General features: G+C 43.0%; 1 protein-coding gene across 1 annotated transcript in view; it reads right to left on the minus strand.

Annotated features, from left to right (window-relative positions):
* Positions 1–8612: 8612 nt before the first annotated feature.
* The window catches only part of LOC142492253 (uncharacterized), a 37997-nt gene continuing 27456 nt past the window's right edge, over positions 8613–19153 (minus strand). The window contains exons 7-8 of the mRNA XM_075594924.1: positions 12034–12118; positions 8613–8912 (exon numbers count right to left, since the gene is read on the minus strand). Coding sequence (XP_075451039.1) covers positions 8613–8912; positions 12034–12118 — 385 coding nt within the window. The remainder of the gene's footprint in view (positions 8913–12033; positions 12119–19153) is intronic.

A 19153-nucleotide genomic window follows, 5' to 3' on the forward strand; every position in this document is an offset into this window, starting at 1 on the left:
CAGGACATACTTGAAAACGAAAGGTAACTCTCAATGTATTACTTCCTGGTAAAATATTTTATAAATAAATAAATAAATAAAATAAATTCATGCAGAGAACTAGACAGCAAGGTCCATATTCTCCATCCTATAATCTACCATGATCCAGGAGGAGCGCTACAGAGGGAGTGTGGGAGTTTTCATCATTGCTGCAGATGCTGCTGACACAGCTGCCAGGACCGATAGGACCAGCATAGCAGCGACATTGCATTCCCCTGATACAGCATCATTGGATTTGGGTGGCCAATCATAGAGGTAAGATGTTTTCTTTCCTTACCTCTGAGTCCACATCCATATGCTAGGCGCACTCCGCACTTTCAACTCCCTCACCTAACGGCAACACTACTCACAGATAAAACTCTGTGTCAGCATTACCCCAGAGCGCAGTATTACATTCTCAACTTTTCTAGTTCTAGTAGTTTTAGCAAAATTCTTAAGTTCTGTTCTAATTTTATTTAAGTTATGTAACTCCAGTATATCTGGCTGGAAAGGCCCAAGCTATGGACCTTAAAACAGCCACCTCAGAGGAGCTTGAGACGAGTTAGAAGCTAGGCCTACTCTGTTCTATTGAAAAGGGGTTTCCAGTCTCTGTAGCTGGAGGATCCCAGGTATTGTGATAACAGAGGACAGGAACAGAAAGGGTTATTATTGTACATAGACTGTTCAATAAAAGAGTTCTGCTGTTTTACAAAAGTGCCTGGTCCCCCGATTCCTGGATCCTTCCCCACTCATCGCAATGTTCCTGGAAGGAACTGAGGTTGAAGTAAGCTTGCCTATGACAGAATATTCAGTGACTGATTGTGCTCTACACATAATCCTACAATAATGTGGCCCTTGGGCCAGGAGTACGTTACAAATTTAATGGTTGAAATGCAATTGAAGTGATTAAGCATATTTACTGTGCTGAGAAGGTGTCTTCATACTACGAAAAAGATTAACTCTATACAAATTAAAGGAGTGGGTCATTCAGAACGCTACGCCCTGGAGCAAAGCTAAAGCACAAACAGACCACATGCGGTGGGTATTCAAGAGCATCATGTGTCTTTATGTATGTAGTTTGAATGCTGTAAAAAATCATAAATAATGATTTTTCATTGGAAAAGTGTAAGCACTTAATAACATATTCTTAAGTTTGTTGTCACTCAATATATGTGTTTTAAATCTAACTGACAGCTGGAAAAAGTGCTCGTGCAATGCTCAGGGCTTTTAATTTTCCACTGGGATATAACCTTAATGGCCGCACTATCCATCAATCACTCAAAGATAATTAATAAGGTGATGTTTTATGGAGATATTCAGTGACAGTGAAAAGGGAAGAGGGGAAAGCTATATATTTGACAATAATTATTTTGGTTATTTTTTTTAAACATATTTTATTGAGATTTTTCAGATATAAATGGGGAGGGGTACAGAAGGAAAAAAGGGGGGGGGGAGAAACAACCATTTTGTAACAACATTCTTACATTAATCAACAGTCACATTACATCACATACATTGTTTTATAAACCACACATATTCTCGTCACACCCAAATCCTCATTTCTATTACAATCATATACATATCCCACATCCCAATGTTCCCAAACTCTATCAAACTTTCTTGTGGTATGATACAGGAATGAGGTGAGTCTCTCCATTAGATGGACATCATTAACCCTTCTAATAATCTCTCTTCTGGATGGCGGAAGTGTCTTCTTCCACGCTGCTGCTGCTACTGCACATCTAGCCGCTGTTAGAATATGCATAATCAAATTGACTGTATAGTTGTTCACATCATCCATGGGTCTAGCCAGGATAATTAAAACTGGGTCTAGTGGCATCTTAATCCCCATCACATCTTCTATTAATATGTCTGCATAACTGGACAGAACCACCAAATATGCGCTAGATCCCCTATCTGCCCACAACCCCTCCAGCATCTATCAGTAGACTCCGGGAACATTTGCTTTAACCTCTTGGGGGTGTAATACCAACATAGCAGAATTTTGTAAATATTCTTCTTCGTTAATGTTCATATAGAGGTTTTGCCTGCATTGTCCCAAATATCTTCCCAGTCCTCTCTTGCTATTTCAGTCTGGAAGTCCCAAGCCACTGATCCATATACTTATGGTCTGGGGTATCCTTTTGAGGGGTTAACCCCTGGTAAGAGGTGAGATCAGACATTTTTGGTATTTTTTGGTTTTGCACAGATCTTCGATTCGTGTGTAACTGGGGAATTCCTCCCCATAAAAACCATGCCGAACATAATGTCGGACCTGCATACAGTATATTTGAACATCTCATTTGGAGGTAGACCATATTGTCTAGTCAATTCCTCAAAAGACATCAGCTTGTCTTTTCTAATAGATCTCCCGTTTCTAGGATCCATCTCTGTCTCCAGGTTTTAAAACCCTGATCCTGGAATCCCGGCAAGAACCCTTGGTTACCAAACAGGGGAGTAAGTCTGGAAAGGGTTGACATAACTTTATATTTCTTTTTTGCTAGCTGCCAGATTTTTAGGGAGAATCCGATTACCATCGGGTCTGAGTGACTCCCAGTACCAACCCCAGGGCTCGACCATAGCAAAGAAGGCAGACCAGCTGGGCTTTTTAGCGAGCTCTCCAAATCTACCCAAGCATAAATCCCTCCTGGGGAGTGCCAGTACACCATCTGTCTCAAATGAGATGCTATTTAATTTTTAAATATTTGGTACTGCTATACCGCCTCCTTCCTTAGACTCCAACATAATTGATCTGGCTACTCTTGGTTGTTTATGATTCCAGATAAATTGCATAATTCGATTTTGAATCTCTTTTATAGTTGCATGCGGAACAGATATTGGTAATGTCTGGAAATACTACAGATGTCTGGGGAGGATATTCATCTTAAACGCCGTAATTCACCCTAACCAGAAGATACAATGGAAATTCCAGGCTTGTAGATCCTTTCTTATCTTAGAAAAAAAGCTTGGGGTAATTATATTTATATAGTGAGTTGTAGTCTCTAGAGAGATAAATCCCCAGATATTTTAAATGGGTCTTTTTCCACTTGTAGTCGAAGTGGCCTTTGAGAACCTCGACCTCCCTTTCCATTAATGTTAGATCTAAAGCTTCTGACTTTCCTACAGTGACTATATATCCTGATAAATCTCCGAATCCATGGAGGGTGGATTGTAAATTCGGAAGGGACACCAGAGAGTTAGAAATGGTAAGAATAATATCATCCGCAAAGAGTTATATTTTATAACACTCAACTTTTATTTCAATCTCTTGTATATTTGAGGGGGGTTCTGATTGTTGCCGCAAGAGGCTCGATTGTCAAGGCAAGAAGAAGAGGAGAAAGGGGGTGCCCCTGTCTAGTTCCATTCTTAATTATTATTAGATACCTCTTCCCTCCTGGGATTTTCAGAGTGGCTGTCGGTGTCTGGTAGAGGGCGTGGACCCCTGTAAAAAAAAAAAAAAACAGAGTACCCAAATGCCTCTAAAGTTTTATCTAGAAAATCAAACGCTTTCTCTGCATCTAGACTCAACAACACTGCTTCACTTTGGATTTGTGGACCTGTTCAATCACATTGATAATTTTCCTTGTGTTGTCTGATGCCTTGCGTTCGCTCACAAAACCCACTTGATCTCAATAGATTAACCTAGGAAGTATTGGGTTCAGCCTGTTAGCCAGGATTTTAATATAAATTTTCTTATGTGTATTAATTAAGTAGTGAAATTGGCCTATAGCTGCCACAACATAAAGGGTCCTTACCCTCTTTAGGGATCACCACTATATTGGCTTTTGTCATCAATAAGGGGATTTGTTTTCCGCTAAGAAAATCGTTAAATAAATCTAGAAACTATGGTCCAAGGATTACTATAAAAAATTTATAATACAAATTTGAGAAACCATCTGGGCAAGGGGCCTTTGATGGCTTAAATTAGCCAACCTGAATTATTTTTGTGTTTAAAATGTTATGATCTTCCTCTGTCAGTTTTGGAAGGTTGCATTCTGTAAGATAGTCCTTTATCTGGGACATGTCCAGGATCTTAGAGTTTGGGGATAAATTAACTAGGTTATAGAGGTCCATATAGAATTTAGCAAATTCCTCTGCTATCCTAGAGGGATTATATGTCACTTCTCCTCCTTTCATTCTAATGTCAGGGACCAAAGTTCTGGACCTAATCCCTCTGAGTTCATTTGCCGGTAGACGGTCAGCCTTATCTCCTTTATCATAATACATCTGTTTAGTCAACTTCAGGGCCTTCTCTACCTCTTCTAATTGTAAGCTCTTGGGTTCTACCCTTGCCTGACTTAAAATATTATAGAGTTTCCGTGACGGGGTTTTCTTGTGTAATTGTTCTAACTGTACTATTTTTTCCGCTAAAAATGTTGGTTTCTCTATTTTTATCCTCTTTCTATACATTGCTATTAAAATGAGCTGTCCTCTAATCGGGGACCAATACTTCCAAGATACTTGAGGATACAAATATATTATCAATTCTCGAATACGAATCATGTGGGGACGAGTAAAAAGAATAATCCCTCTGTCCTTTATGTGAGCCACGCTAGGCATCCCATAGCCCAAATTCTTTGAGTAGCAGTCTAAATTTCTTTGCTTCACTGTAGGTCATTGCAGAGTGTGGGTGTTCTGAGTGAGTGGACATGTCCATGTCTGGGCCTGGTACCATATTAAAGTCACCTCCCAGGATCAGTTGCTGATCTCTACTTTCCCACATAGATTCCAATCTTTAACTTAAAAATCCATTTGACCCTCGTTGGGAGCGTAAATATTTACTAGCGTAATCTGTTGGCCTGAGAGGAGCCTGTGGACCACCAGGGACCTCCTTCCTTTATCCCTCTTGATTTCCAGTGGCTGGAACGGAATACCCTGTTTTATCAATATCGCAACCCCTCTTTTTTTACTGGTAAAAGATGAGTAGAATCATAAGTCCCACTGAAAGTATTTGGGGGCTCCTGGGTATCAAAATGTGTCTCTTGTAGAAAGACAATATCTGCTTTCAGATTCCTACATTCTTTTAGGGCTAATCTGCGTTTACCATTGCTATTAAGGCCTTTAACATTCATGGATACTAACTTAAATGGCGCTTGACTAGTCATTCCCAATATTGTGTCTCTTTCTCTCATATGAAATTTGTGAACAGAAAAGATTGATGGTTGTGGGGAACAGGTGGGAGTGGGGAAAAAAATAAGGGAACTTTCCCCCTCCGGGAACTTGGATACTAACAAAAAACAAAGCACCAAAAACAAAAGTTAAACTACAAAGAGAGATGAGTGTAACCAGCCACTCATCCATAATTTGAGGCCAGGCCCTACCTGGCCTGGTCTGGCAGGCATATGGCCTTACCGGGGGCGACCTGATGTTGGGCATCCCATCCCACACACCCATCTTCCTCTATTCTCAGTCCCTTGCTCGCACCTGTATCCTAGCCATAGCCACAGCTCGCAAACAGCACGATCGTCGTTTTTATTTCACCGATCAATAGACGATCAACTCCAATACTCTGATGGAACAGTCCCTGCAAAGGTTATAAAGAATAAAAAGTGTGTGTGTGCCGAGCACACACATTTTAAGTGAAACGTCTTTGTCTTTTGTCACTGTTTTGTCACAGAAATTATATTTGTAATGGTGATGTTTTTAATTAAAAATCAAAACACAATTTCAGTCCCAAAACGCAATGAAGTTTGACTTAGATCATGTGTTTTAGCTATTTGCACTTCTATATTTATAATATCGGTGAATTCCTTGTGTGTGTGTCAGTCAGTGTGTGTGTCTGTGTCAGTATGTGTTTGTGTGTCAGTCAATGTGTGTGTGTCAGTGTGTGTCAGTCAATGTGTGTGTGTCAGTGTGTGTGTGTCTCTCTGTGTGGTGTGTGTGTGTGTTATTCTCAGGGTCCTGCCCCCCTCTCTCCTGACTCTCTTCACTCCCCCCCTAACCCCCCGGCGGAGCTGCAGACATGGCCGTGTGTGCTGGTGCCTTGTACCGGAGCAGCCCCCCGATCCCCCTCCCCCGCGGCTGAGGTGCGGAGGTATGGAGACACGAGGAGGGGGGATCTGTCTGAGTCCCGAAACAGCCCCCACTCTCTCCCCCGGTAGAGCTGTGTCCTGCTTGGTGGAGGTACGGGGACACTGTTTGTTTGGCGGCTGACCTGGGGAGGGGGGGTTCTCGGCAGCTCACTTGGGGGGGGAGCTGTGGGGACGCGGGGCTGTGGGGGATGTGGTGCTGCAGGGGATGCAGAGCTGCGGGGGAAGCTGCGTGCTCAACCCCCCCCCCCCTCCTCCTCTCCGTTACCAGACCAGAGCAGCCCCCCTCCCTCTCTCCTCCCCCTGTCAGAGCCACAGCATCCGGATCTAGGGGAGAGGTATGTGTGTGTGTCTGCGTCTGCATGTCTGTCGAGCAGTGACTCCTCCTGGTGGAAGCTGGCAACACTGATGGCCTCTTCTGCCAGGAGTGATGTCACTTCCGTCACCACTAAGTTCCGCCTCAATCAACTGCATTCACGCCGCTAAAGAAGTTTCACTTCAAAAAGGGAAGAACAAGGGGGAGACGAAACAGAGGGGGAGCAAACAGTTATAGGACCAGTGTAGGCTTCTCACAGTCAACGTATGTAGACGTATGCAGGAACTCCTCCAACAGGAGGCAAAAACGAAGCACAGCCTCAGTAGAGAGACGAAAGAAGGCTGATGTAGTGACTAAAAAACTTTAATACTGTCGCGGCCGAGTTTATTCTAACATTTACCCGGTCTCGGCCGCGACAGATACCGGGCGCGTGCCGCATTCTCCCGCGCACGCGCCGGATACTCGGAGGAACGGTCCTCCGATCGGGGCTTCCCCCTCCCCTCTCCGGGTCCGCTGGGTCCCCCGGAGCCCCCCACCGCCATCCCCCACATCGCGGGACACCAGGGCTCCCTTCGGGTAGCCCTGGGCAAGCACGCCGTGCGCGCACGCTCCCGATGAAGCGTGACCGCGCATCGGTGACGCGCGGCACGCCGAGGGGATTCAACATGAAAGCCGGGAAATCTCGTGGCTTGCGGCTCTAGCCGTGTTCGAATAAAGTGTGCCGCCTCTGTACAACAAAGTGTAGTACTGACGGATCCTCTGACACGTTTCAGCCTAGCAGGCTCTTTGACAAAGGCCTGCTGGGCTGAAACGCGTCAGAGGATCCGTCAGTACTACACTTTGTTGTAATAAAGTTTTTTAGTCACTACATCAGCCTTCTTTCGTCTCTCTACTTCGGCTGTGCTTCGTTTTTGCCTCCTGTTGGAGGAGTTCCTGCATACTTCCTGTTATCATCGCGAGCACGCCGGGCTGCTGCTTTTGCTATTCCGGATACTACACAGTCCCCGCCGGTCATGTGACCACCCACCGTGTCGGAGCTTTCACGGGAGGGTTGGCGGTTGGACGGATCACACGAGGATCATCGGAAACGGCATCACACACTCCTCTCAAACGTGAGTCTTTTTATCTCAACTTTGCTAGTGCTCATAGGTGAGCCAGTTGCTGGAAAAGACTGTTGATACTTACATATTTGGAGTTCGCCGTGACTTTTCCTGAAGAACTGTATTAAGCTATATGCAGCAGTCATTGCTATACTTTTGATCGCCTGGTGGGTTAACCCCTTGTTCACCCGTTTGCATAAACGTATGTGGACGGATCGTCAATTGGAGAAAACAGATGTGGATTCCAGTTACATTTTTCAAAGTTCTAGAGAACCACAGAAGATTGATTCGACAAGAGTCCCTCAAAGGCACAGACGGTCTTGGGTCTTTTATCTCCGGGCAACTGCACCTTCAGCAGATCGATCGTCATCTGTGTCGTCTTTCCGAAGTCTTTGTCTTTGGCCCACTCCATCCCTTGGGGTCAGACCCAACACCGATAGGAAAGATGCTGATTCTTCGGGGTACCGGATCTGTCTGCCATCATGGTTGACTACAAGGCGGAATGGAAAGGCCCATCGGTAACGAATATCCTTTTCCTGAAGTACCGCCGTTACTGATCGCAGCCCTCTCCTCCTCTCAATTGTCATCCTGGAAGATCTGGATAGAGCTGTTTTCAAATTCAATTGAGCCTCTGTTTCTGCAGCCTTTTAGAATCCTTTCTTTGGTTGCATATTGGTGGAGCCTTAGGACCACATCTTTGCTTCTTTTGGGGTCATGAAATCTCGGCCCCAAGGCTCTGTGAGGTCTATCCATCATAAGATCGCCATCTTGTAGTTGAGGGTCAATTGACTTAAACAGACTCTTAAGATATGGCTGGAGGGCTTCCGCGGACACTGACTCAAGATATGTTGGATTCGGAAATTCTGCCTTCACTCCCTATTCTCCATATCGTCCGTTCCATTCCTCATAGCTCGTATCTCATCACTGAGATACAGGACCTCATCGTCCGTATTTACCTGATTTTGTAGGAAAATGTCCATCTTATTTTCAAGCTCTGTAGTTCTTTTAGCTAGTACAGAGACTTCTGTTTTAAATTCCATTACGGCTCTATCCAGAGCTGACTGAAAACTTGCTTGCATTTTTTTAAGCATATTGTGGAGGGCCTGTTTAGTTTTCACTGTGTCTCCCTCTGTCATAGTCCATTTTCTGTCAGTAGCAGCTCCCCCCCACTGCCTCTTCACCTGCTGTGGCCCTCTCTGCCTTATTTCTGAATGTGGCTTTTCTATTAGGGATATCCCTCTCAAGATCCGTAACTTGCCTCTCTCCCTTGTTGTTGCATGCAGGTGCACGCTCCCGTGCGTTCAGCTCAGCGGCGCCATCTTTGTTTTTATTTTTCTCTGGTGTCGCTTGCTGCCGCAGCTGAAGCGGGAGAGATCTGGGGTCCCTGGCTTCTGCGTTTTCTTGGAGGACCTCCGATAGTTCCCCCGGCTGATTGGATGTCCCGCGGGACTAAACGGAACGGCGATCAGGGGGATTTCAGCTATTTTTCTGCCGGGTTGCATGGAGCTTTCCTAGCCTTTGTGCACCCGCATTGACGTCACGCGCGCACCCCTTATTTTGGTTATTTAAGGTTGTGGTGCCTAAAGATTATGGGCAACATTTGCAAACACGTGAAAACACCTTAAAACCAGCAGTGCACAATCGTTTCCACTTGCGCCCCCCTTCCTGCTTCTCTCCCTGCTCACGCCCCCCTCCCTTAACTTCTCTTCGGCTCCCGGCATCAAATGACGCTTCCAGGTGCCATGCCAGGTGACATCACATGACCCCGCAGCGTCATTAGACGCCGCGTTGCCATGGTGATACGTCGCCTAAGAGAAAATAAGTGAAGTTGCAGAGGCCTCACGCAATCCCCCGGCATTAATTTAAATGCCTGGGGGGGAACAGCGCGGGGCATCTGCAACAGCCCGAGTTACCCCTGAGTAATCGGGCGCACCCCTCAGTTTGCGCACCGCTGCCGTAAACAATCCATTAGGAATAACACTGTAATATAAGACCTCAGTTTACAATTGCATGTATCGAAATAACTAGAACAGTCTCAGATATATTGTAGTTTTCCCTGTCCCAAGGGGAGATAAAGCAGAAGTCAATACAGAAGACATTATGCACATTATATATATACTGAGTTAAGTTATGGTGAGTAAAAAAGTGACAAAAACCCTCCACAGGAAAGCAAATATGCAAATATAGCTGTATGCGCATCTGCATGTCTTAGGCAGGTCTGCAACCCCGCCTTTCCCCATTATCACCCAGCATACAGCACTTCCACTGCAGCAAGGGATTCTGGGAAATGACATGCAAATGAGCACACAGTGTCACTTTTTGCCTCAATAACCATTTTTAACATGGTTCCCTATAGGCTTAAGCTTGCTGCATGGTCACAGCTTTGAGCACAGCCAGGGAACCATGTTAAAAATGGTTATTGAGGCAAAAAGTGACACTGTGTGCTCATTTGCATGTCATTTCCCAGAATCCCTTGCTGCAGTGGAAGTGCTGTATGCTGGGTGATAATGGGGAAAGGCGGGGTTGCAGACCTGCCTAAGACATGCAGATGAGCATACAGCTATATTTGCATATATATATATATATATATATATATATATATATATATATATATATATATATATATTGATATCCTACTTAATATAGATTATATATATTATATATATATAAAATATATAGATTATATCTTTCATTAGTCCCTCCTCTCTCACAGCCTTTATTATTAGCTGCTCTCATGTCCATTAGTCATGTGTTCAGTGCACACTGGTGAAGACTGTGTGAGTGTGTTGCACACCTCTCACCAGGGGCCATGGGCGTCCGCAGGAGGGAGCAAGGGGGGCAAGCGCCCCCCCTGGATCACTCGCAGTCCCGGACTATTTTTGGCGTATATGGCGCCGTACAGTAAGTTAACGCGCTATAAACGCCAAAAACAGACTTCGGGAGGACCGGGACGGAGGTGGGTGGGTCCCAGTGGCGCCGCGGCAGGCAGCTAGTGGTAGGCTAGCCTACACTGCTACGCAGGAGGAAGCGCAGCGCACTGTCATTGGTAGCACTCGGGAGTGAGGCGGCTCTCATTGGTAGCACTACCTACCAATGAGAGCCGCCTCACTCCCAAGTCGGGACCAATCTGTGCCGCGGCCGGGCCCGCCATTGCGCTGGGGCGGCGCCGGTTCCAACAAGTCCACTCATCATTGGTAGCTGAGCGCTATCAATGAGAGAGCTGCCGCCGTCCCTTAATGACCCAGTCCCTGGGTCGGACCAATCATGGTCTGACTCTGACCTCCACACACATCACGCGGCCTCTCGCCCATCATGCTCCCGCCTCCTCTGACTCGTCGTCAATTTGCGCAGGCTCAGTTCAGAGAGTCTGCTGAAGAGTGAAGACGCAGGCAGCAGCACTCTCTCTGCGCAATAGGCCCCGGCACTCTGCAGAGTAGACTGCAATTAGTTCTGAAATCTGAATCCAATAATTCACAGACCACAGTAGTTTTGCTGCCTCAGGGGACAGGAGGTAGTACTTGGAATTGGCAACAATTTGAAAATTAGGGTACAACACGACGTTTCGCTGGGTGCCAGTGCCACCACATGCATCATGGTGGCTATTTATTAAGCTGAGCTGAATAGAGTGTGAGAAAGATTCAGAGAGAATGGAGAAATATTATGGAAAAGCAAGACAGGGGCAGGGTGAGAGTGAGAGAGCGGTGAGAGTGAGAGAGCAGCGAGAGAGAGAGAGTAAAAGTAAAATAGATACAGCAAAAGTGAGACAAAGGAGCATGATGCTACTATGGATGGAAAAAGAAAGATGGGGACAGAGAGGGAGCACATGATAGAAAAACCCTGCGCTGTGTCTTGTGTGTTGTTGAAAAAAAAGGGAGAAGCAGATAGTGAAAAATGAGGGAAAGCAAGCAAGCACTCAGAAAAACGGGAGAGCGGAAAATGTGGGATTATATCTGGTGAATGATGTGGATTCCATCCAATGCAAAGGCAAGTGCTGTGGGGTTATAACTGGTGCCGTGTGGCAAGTGTTTTGGGTGCAATCTGATGCTGTTGGTGCAATCTAGTGCTGTGGCAAGTGAAATCTGGCACTACAGTATATATATTGTGTGTGTGTACAATCATACTAATAAGTGCTCCCACATAGCTCGTAGGTCGCAGCACGCCCCGTTCCGCAGCGGAACGGGATGGACCCAATGATGAAGCATGCCACCAAGGGGAAACCCTATTGGGTGAGGGTTAGATAAAAAAAACATTCTGTTTTCCTTGCTTTTTTTGAAAAAGAATTGGTTTTGCAGTACTGAAGGGTCTTTTTTTGATTAGAAGTATATATACCCACCCACCCACACTGTGTGCCACACACATACACTTTTCCTTTTTGAAGTTTCTATTACTGCATACAGGGCTGTATTCAATAAATAGTGCATTGTAGGTGAGTTATTTGAAGTTCACAAATCTCATCTTACCAATATAACTATGCATTGTGCAAGGAAAGCTTGGATCTCCTAGCACGAGAACTTTAAAGAGATTTTTCAACTCCCTGCAGCTTATCTACAACCCACAGTTTTTTCAATACCGCCAGCTCGGTGATGAGCAGAGTATTTAATGATCCCCATTTCTTTTTCTTGTGCCCCACCTGGCACACATAATGTCGGAGGATCCTGCGCAGAGAAGCAGCCTTAAAAAGTAGTAGTACGGCTGAAATTTCTGCACTTAAGCGCCAGAGTGACACGGCAAGTTCTCCAGGCACCCACCAGATCCTGCAACCCTGAATAGCAGCTCTTTTTTGATGTCATAACTACACTTTCACAATTGCTTTATTAAACTTCAAGCTTTCTCAAATTTGCTTGAAAATGCACCATTTGCCCACTCTTTTTTTCTAAATTTTCTCGGGGGGGCGAGAACTCCCCTTATGCTGGTCGGGCTCGCTCGCCACAGTGCACTCACCACCACTTTTACAGCCGGGCACTGGTCGTTAAAATTATGCCCCCCACCCTGAAAAAAATTCTGCGGACGCCCATGCCAGGGGCTACAAACGCAATACATTTTTTTTTCTTTAAGACATTTGGTAGTGTTTAGTTGCAGTAGTAAAGCGCCACTGTTGCTGGAGACTTTAATTTATTTCATTTAATCGAACACAACTTCTAATTGTGCATAATTTCTTTTTTTATTTCTTTTAAACTAACACAACTTCTAATTGTGCATAATGTCTTTTTTTATTTCATTTAAACTAACACAACTTCTATATATATATATATTCAGCACACAATAGGTTAAAATGTTTCCTTATAAATTGGTTTTCTCATGAAGGATTTTAGGGCAGCTTGAACATTCAAGGGGTAGCTTGAAACAGGACATTTTTAGTGATAAGATTAATTTCCTGTTTTCCCATACATTGTCTATAAACTATAATTTATAATTTGAAAGGTGTGCCCTGGTTTTTTTTAGCTCTGTCTAACTATGGGCCTCATGCAGTAAGCGTTGATAAGGGAATTATCGCCATTTTATAGCCAAAATTGGGTTTGAGATTCAGTAAGCGCCGATAAGTGCTTGATATCGCCATGTTTCGGAGCCGATTATTTTGTTATGGGCAGTCGGCTGCCGATAAGCCTGTTTTCGCCACTGATCGCCACTTTTTTAAATCGGCTGGATTCAACAAAAAAAAACAGCTTATCGGGCCTGATCGGCACTACGAAATTGAGATGTTATGGCCAATTTCTCCCGCCAACTAAAGTTGGCAGTTTGGAGGGGAGAACGATCGCTAAGGCTGCCGGAACGGCACTTAGAAAAAAAAATCTTCTTACATCAATGGAGTCAATGGAGCGGGGACGTATAACAGTATAGTACTGTTTACGTTTCATTGCTCACAATACAAACGTCATTTGCATTACAGTGTGGGGGCATTCCCTGCATTGTGTCACAGCTGACGTGTATTATTTGCATAACATTATACTTTTACATGTTTGCAGCATTTGCGGGTCACATTACTCATCATGTGATGATGTGCCAAGGGAAAATACTATACTCAACTCTTAAAGGAGAACCTCACATCATATCACACATTTTAATGAACTGAGCGACAATTATTTACATGATGTTACACATGTCACACATGTCACACATACACAGTATATTCATCTTCCTTTACATTACACAATGCTAGTAATGTGTCACGCATCTTTAAACGTTCATGTACATCTGTATTCTCATGTTTACATATACTTTTGGGTCCTCCCTATTTTCATGACGTCACTTATTGGACGCTCAATCACATTGCATGTTTACATTGTAACCGTAGCATTACAAGCACTTCAACCTAACTTATACACACATGTACAGTAATTCAGCATTGGGACACCTTGTAAACTCATTCTATACCAACTATCCTCATTACACAAATGCATGCATATGCACACGACTATTCATTGTTGTCAACATGTCACAATAACATGGCTAATTACACATGTTACACACAACTTTTCCCACGTCAATCTCAGCCTTTTTGTCTAATTACATGACTGACTGTTGCGTTCACAAGTGTTACATGCATTGCACATTACACTATTTATTTTCAAGCAATCTTTGTACAAAACTTCACGTCACATCATTGGCAAATATCATCATTCCCTGCAGAATACACACAACAAATACTTCTAAGAACAACTGCACACAGATTGCCACAGAAGTACTTTATTATGTTCATGTAACACCTTGCATTTTACTATGTCACCTGACATCATCACATACCTATTTAAAGGACGCCCATTACCTGATCATTCACAGCTACTCATTTCAAAATGTTGAGATTGTTTAGGAGACGGAGGAACATTCTTTTCTATGACATGCTTGATGATGAAGACAATCATATAGGGCAAGGGAGGGACACACCGAGGGACAGTGACAGTGACAGGGACAGTCACGCGGATACGACAGAGACAGGGAGAGGGACAGGAGATCAGAGGAGAAGACAGAGGAGACAAGTTGTGCCTCGTCCGCGTCTGTACAGGGAGAGAACCCTGTTAGATGGGATGAGTGAGGAGGAGATTGTAAGTCGCTATCGTTTGAGTTCAGCAGCAATCTTAGCTCTTTATCAGGAGATAAGGGGAGATTTAGATTTTTTCACAGCCAGAGGTCGTGCAGTCCCTGGGCTTGTTAAAATGCTGTGCTCATTACATTATCTTGCTTCCGCGTCATACCAGACAACTGTGGGCATAGTGGGCGGGGTCTCGCAATCTACATTCTCGCGGGCCTTGACCCAGTTTCTCTATGCACTCAATAGACGCGCTAGGAATTATATTCATTTTCCTACAGAGGCGACAGAGTGGCTGGAAGTCAGGACTGGCTTTTATAATATAGCAGGGATACCATGTGTGCTGGGTGCAATCGATTGAACACATGTTGCTTTGATTGCACCTAGTCAGAGTGAGCATGTGTACCGCAATCGTAAGCACTACCATTCACTCAATGTACAGGTGGTATGTGATGCCACGATGAGGATAATGCATGTGGTACCCAAATTCCCTGGTTCCAGTCACGATTCCTCCATCCTGAGGAACTCTTCAGTCTTCCATGCGTTCGAAGAGGGACATTTTGAACATGGTTGGCTGCTGGGTGAGTACACATTTACATGTTATAACACAAAACACATTTTTATTTAGGAATGTTGGCATTGTACAATTTGATCACTAATGTCAGCTTATGTGTGCTCCATTCATTATAGGTGACTCAGGATACGGAATTAGGCCGTGGCTCTTGACTCCGGTGCTAAACCCTCAAACTGAAGCAGAGGAGAGGTACAATGCAGCCCATATATCTACAAGATCTGTTATAGAGAGGGCATTTGGCCTACTCAAGACCAGATTTAGGTGTCTGGACAGAACTGGTGGGGCTCTTCTATACAAGCCTCAAAAAGTGTCTGATATTATCCTTGCCTGTTGCATTTTGCACAATGTTGCACTCAGGCACAATGTACAATCAGACCTAGCTGAGCCTTTGGTAGACGAGCATCCCACCCATGTAGCTGCTGAAAATGAACAAACAGCCAGTGGTGGCCAGACACGCCAGAATCTCATCAATTCATTTTTTTCTTGTAAGTAAAAACATATATGTTCCAAGTTATACTTTTATACTTACATTATGTTATCTTAACAATAATGTTTTTTTATATACCCTTCTGGTAGGACACAGATGAATATGGGTTGCACACCTTTCTTTTCTCTGCTGTGTGCACAAAGGGATGTGGCACCGGTATGTTATTGTTGCACAGGTTATATAATCCCTCTTCAATTGTACTTTAGTTGTGTGTATGTGAATACAACTGGGGTAACAAAGCACTAATATTTTAGCATTGTGTTGTTCCTTATGCTAACACAATACACATATTATGCCCATACTCATTCATGCTTCTAGTATGCTTACATACAATGTTATTGGTGCAGTGTAACATGTACATCCATATGATGTGTACACCAGGCTGATTTACATTTTGAATGTCATGAAATATACATGGTGTTGCACATTTAACACCAAATACACACTTTGCTGTGTTGTTTACGGTACTGAAGATGGCATGTCAATGTTTGCAATTTATATATTGTTCCTTTGCATTATAGGTATATCTCCAGTATGACTGATCATGGTATGTATATTTGCTGACATCTCTCATAAGATGTGCCTACATCAATCTTCCTATAATTATTTGTAGTAAAAACCCAACATATTGGTTTAAACACAAATGTTACATATATGTACTTTCTGTATCATGTATATGCATTTAGCTACTCTTGAGCTTTCATGTGCATTGTATTAGAAAATGATTACTCCCATTTCATCACATTTTATGTATGTTTCCTTATAAATTCCATTAATGTAATATAGAGGTGTTTGGAGACAAGGGGATAACTGTAGTTATTTCTTTACTTACGGGAGATCATTCATCACGGATGAAATTGACTGATCATAAAACTCCATGCATGAATGCCTGCAATCACAACAATGCGTACTACATCTTATATTTAGCAATGTTGGTGTTTTGTAATGCTAGGAATTAATAGTCAACATTAATTTAAATTTGTGACATGTGTATGTATAAGTCACACGTGTGTGGATGTGTCCTACATGTACCAAGTGTTAAACTGTTAACAGAGAAGACAAATTTGTCGCTAATGTTACTGTCATTTAGCATTTATAATTTACCAATATGACAATGTTGGTAATATTTTTGGAATATAAATCACGTCACTTCATCATTATCATGATGATAATTATCAAGTATTTTCACAATTGTAACGTCAATCACGTGCACATTAGCATAGACACACTTTGTAAGACAACTGTTTGTGTCTGTATCAATTTGTGTAGGATCCATGTATAACACCGACAAATGATAACACCAGCTTTATTATGGTAGCTTATATCATCATATTGACTATACTATGTATTTTTATAACATTTAATAAACACAGTAAACTATAGTTAGTTAGGTTAATGAAATATACACAGAAACGTACTTCATTACATGATGTTGATGTCATATTCAGAACTTCATGCATTGTAGGGGACCACAACATCTGGCCAATAACATTATTTGCTACAGTCCCAAACCATTTTATCAACATACCCATGTAACAAGAGATTTTTAACAATAAATGGCTAGTTGGTTGTAAGTGTCCTTTACATTGGGAGAAGGAGTGGCTCAGTGAGTAAAGACACACACTGGCACTGAGAGTTTGAAGCAGGGGAGTCTGGTTCAATTCCCGGTGTCGGCTCCTTGTGACCTTGGGCAAGTCACTTTATCTCCCTGTGCCTCAGGCGGCAAAAAATAAATTGTAAGTTCCACGGGCCAGGGACCTCAGCCTGAAAAATGTGTCTGTAAAGCGCTGTGTACAACTAGCAGCGCTATACATGAACATGCTCATATTATAATTATTATTATTATTATTATTATTGTTACATAGTTTCGACAGTCATACGTTCCATTACACAATAGAATACACAAATGTGTTAGCAGAGTGGGAATGGTTGTTATATATAAAACACACCATGCCATAAAATGATAGTAGTCATTAAAGAACACTCAATAAAAATTCATGAGGCACTATTTTGCAACATCATTATGTTAATTAAGTGCTTATGCAATATAGGCATAAGGGTATCACATTTTTAATTGTTTGTTAATAAGCGCTGCAAGCAATATAAAATTAGTTCCATATGTAGTATAGTAGTCGGTGGCTCCTCCTCACAATCATCTCATATAAAGGTAGACTCTTCTGAAATCATACATTGATCCGATTGTATCTTCCCCGACATCTCTGAAATACAGCAAACACATGATGGTCAAATATGGCACCTTACTATATATGTATCCGTGACAACGCATTACACAGCTCTATATGATTGTGTACATACACACGTCACTCACTTATATGTTAGAAGTACAAGTGTACATCAGTATGTAATGTTTCTTTAAATTTGTAGCAGGCATAACTATGTATATGATGTGAACGTTGCCTGTATACTGACAAATGTGCGCGCACATCTTAGTGTGCGCACGCACTTCACGCTTGGCTGCACTAACTGTTAGCGCATGCGCAAAACAAAGCGTACGTTGTGCGTTCAATACATCTTGAAAATACCATTAAACATAAAATCTTTATTTCAAATACAATGAATACGAAACTACATTCGTTCTAAACGAGTACATCTGTATTCTTTTTAAACAGACGTGTTTGGACAGAAAGGACGGCCGATAACACAATGCGCAAATGCAATACGTGTGACGTCATGTTAAACCAGCGTGAAACGCACGCTAACACTCCTCCCACTCAATTAACATTCGGCTAACGCCCACTTTACGGCTACAAACACTGAGCCGCACACATGACACACTGCAGTTACAGTTACTATAACAAAACATGACAGCCAATAGGCTTTGAGGCGCGCACGTCGCTTGGGGGCGGGACTTACATCCGTAATCCTTTTTAAGGACGCCTTGGGCCATGACAAGGGTCCCACGTCATACGTGGTGGACCCGCTTTTAAATGTTGCATGATAACAAAACAGGTATGTGTTAGAGTTATGTTAAAATGTTGCTAATATGGTTAAAGGGATAGGAAAGTACGTATATTTATTCCGTCAGCAATGTGTACTACTCTTTCAGGTTATACTATATTGTATTCGGCAACAATTTCTTTGTGATCGCTACATGTTATGCAGTCTGCAATGTTACGCTGTATCCACGCATTGAAAGGGAAAATGGTGGTTAAAAAAAAAAAAAAAACATTTAAACGCACAGTCAACGCATAACGGTTGTTATATTTACCATTCTTCTAGAATTAACTCTTCGTCTGGCTGCAACTGGTCGCTCCAGAAATGCAAGGCATTTTCATCCACGCTTGACCCACCCGCTGAATCCAGTATGACACACATCTCCTCCATGAAGCGCTCATAGGAATCGCCACTGCTTTCTTCAAACAATTGGTCGGGAGGTAGGTTCATTTCTTCTGGTTCCCATTCCAATGCATTTTCAGCTGAAAGGCTTGGTACATAATCATAGTACTTTTGTTGTTGTACAATGTGGGTTTCAGGAATGGAGGGTGCAGATATTGCAGCAGGTATCGATTCACACGGAACAGTAGTAGCGGATCCATTGCTATTGGCATTAGGAATAAATATGCCTTTCACAACAATATATGTGC

The sequence above is a fragment of the Ascaphus truei genome, chromosome 4 (genome assembly GCF_040206685.1).
Source record: "Ascaphus truei isolate aAscTru1 chromosome 4, aAscTru1.hap1, whole genome shotgun sequence".
Lineage (NCBI taxonomy): Eukaryota > Metazoa > Chordata > Amphibia > Anura > Ascaphidae > Ascaphus > Ascaphus truei.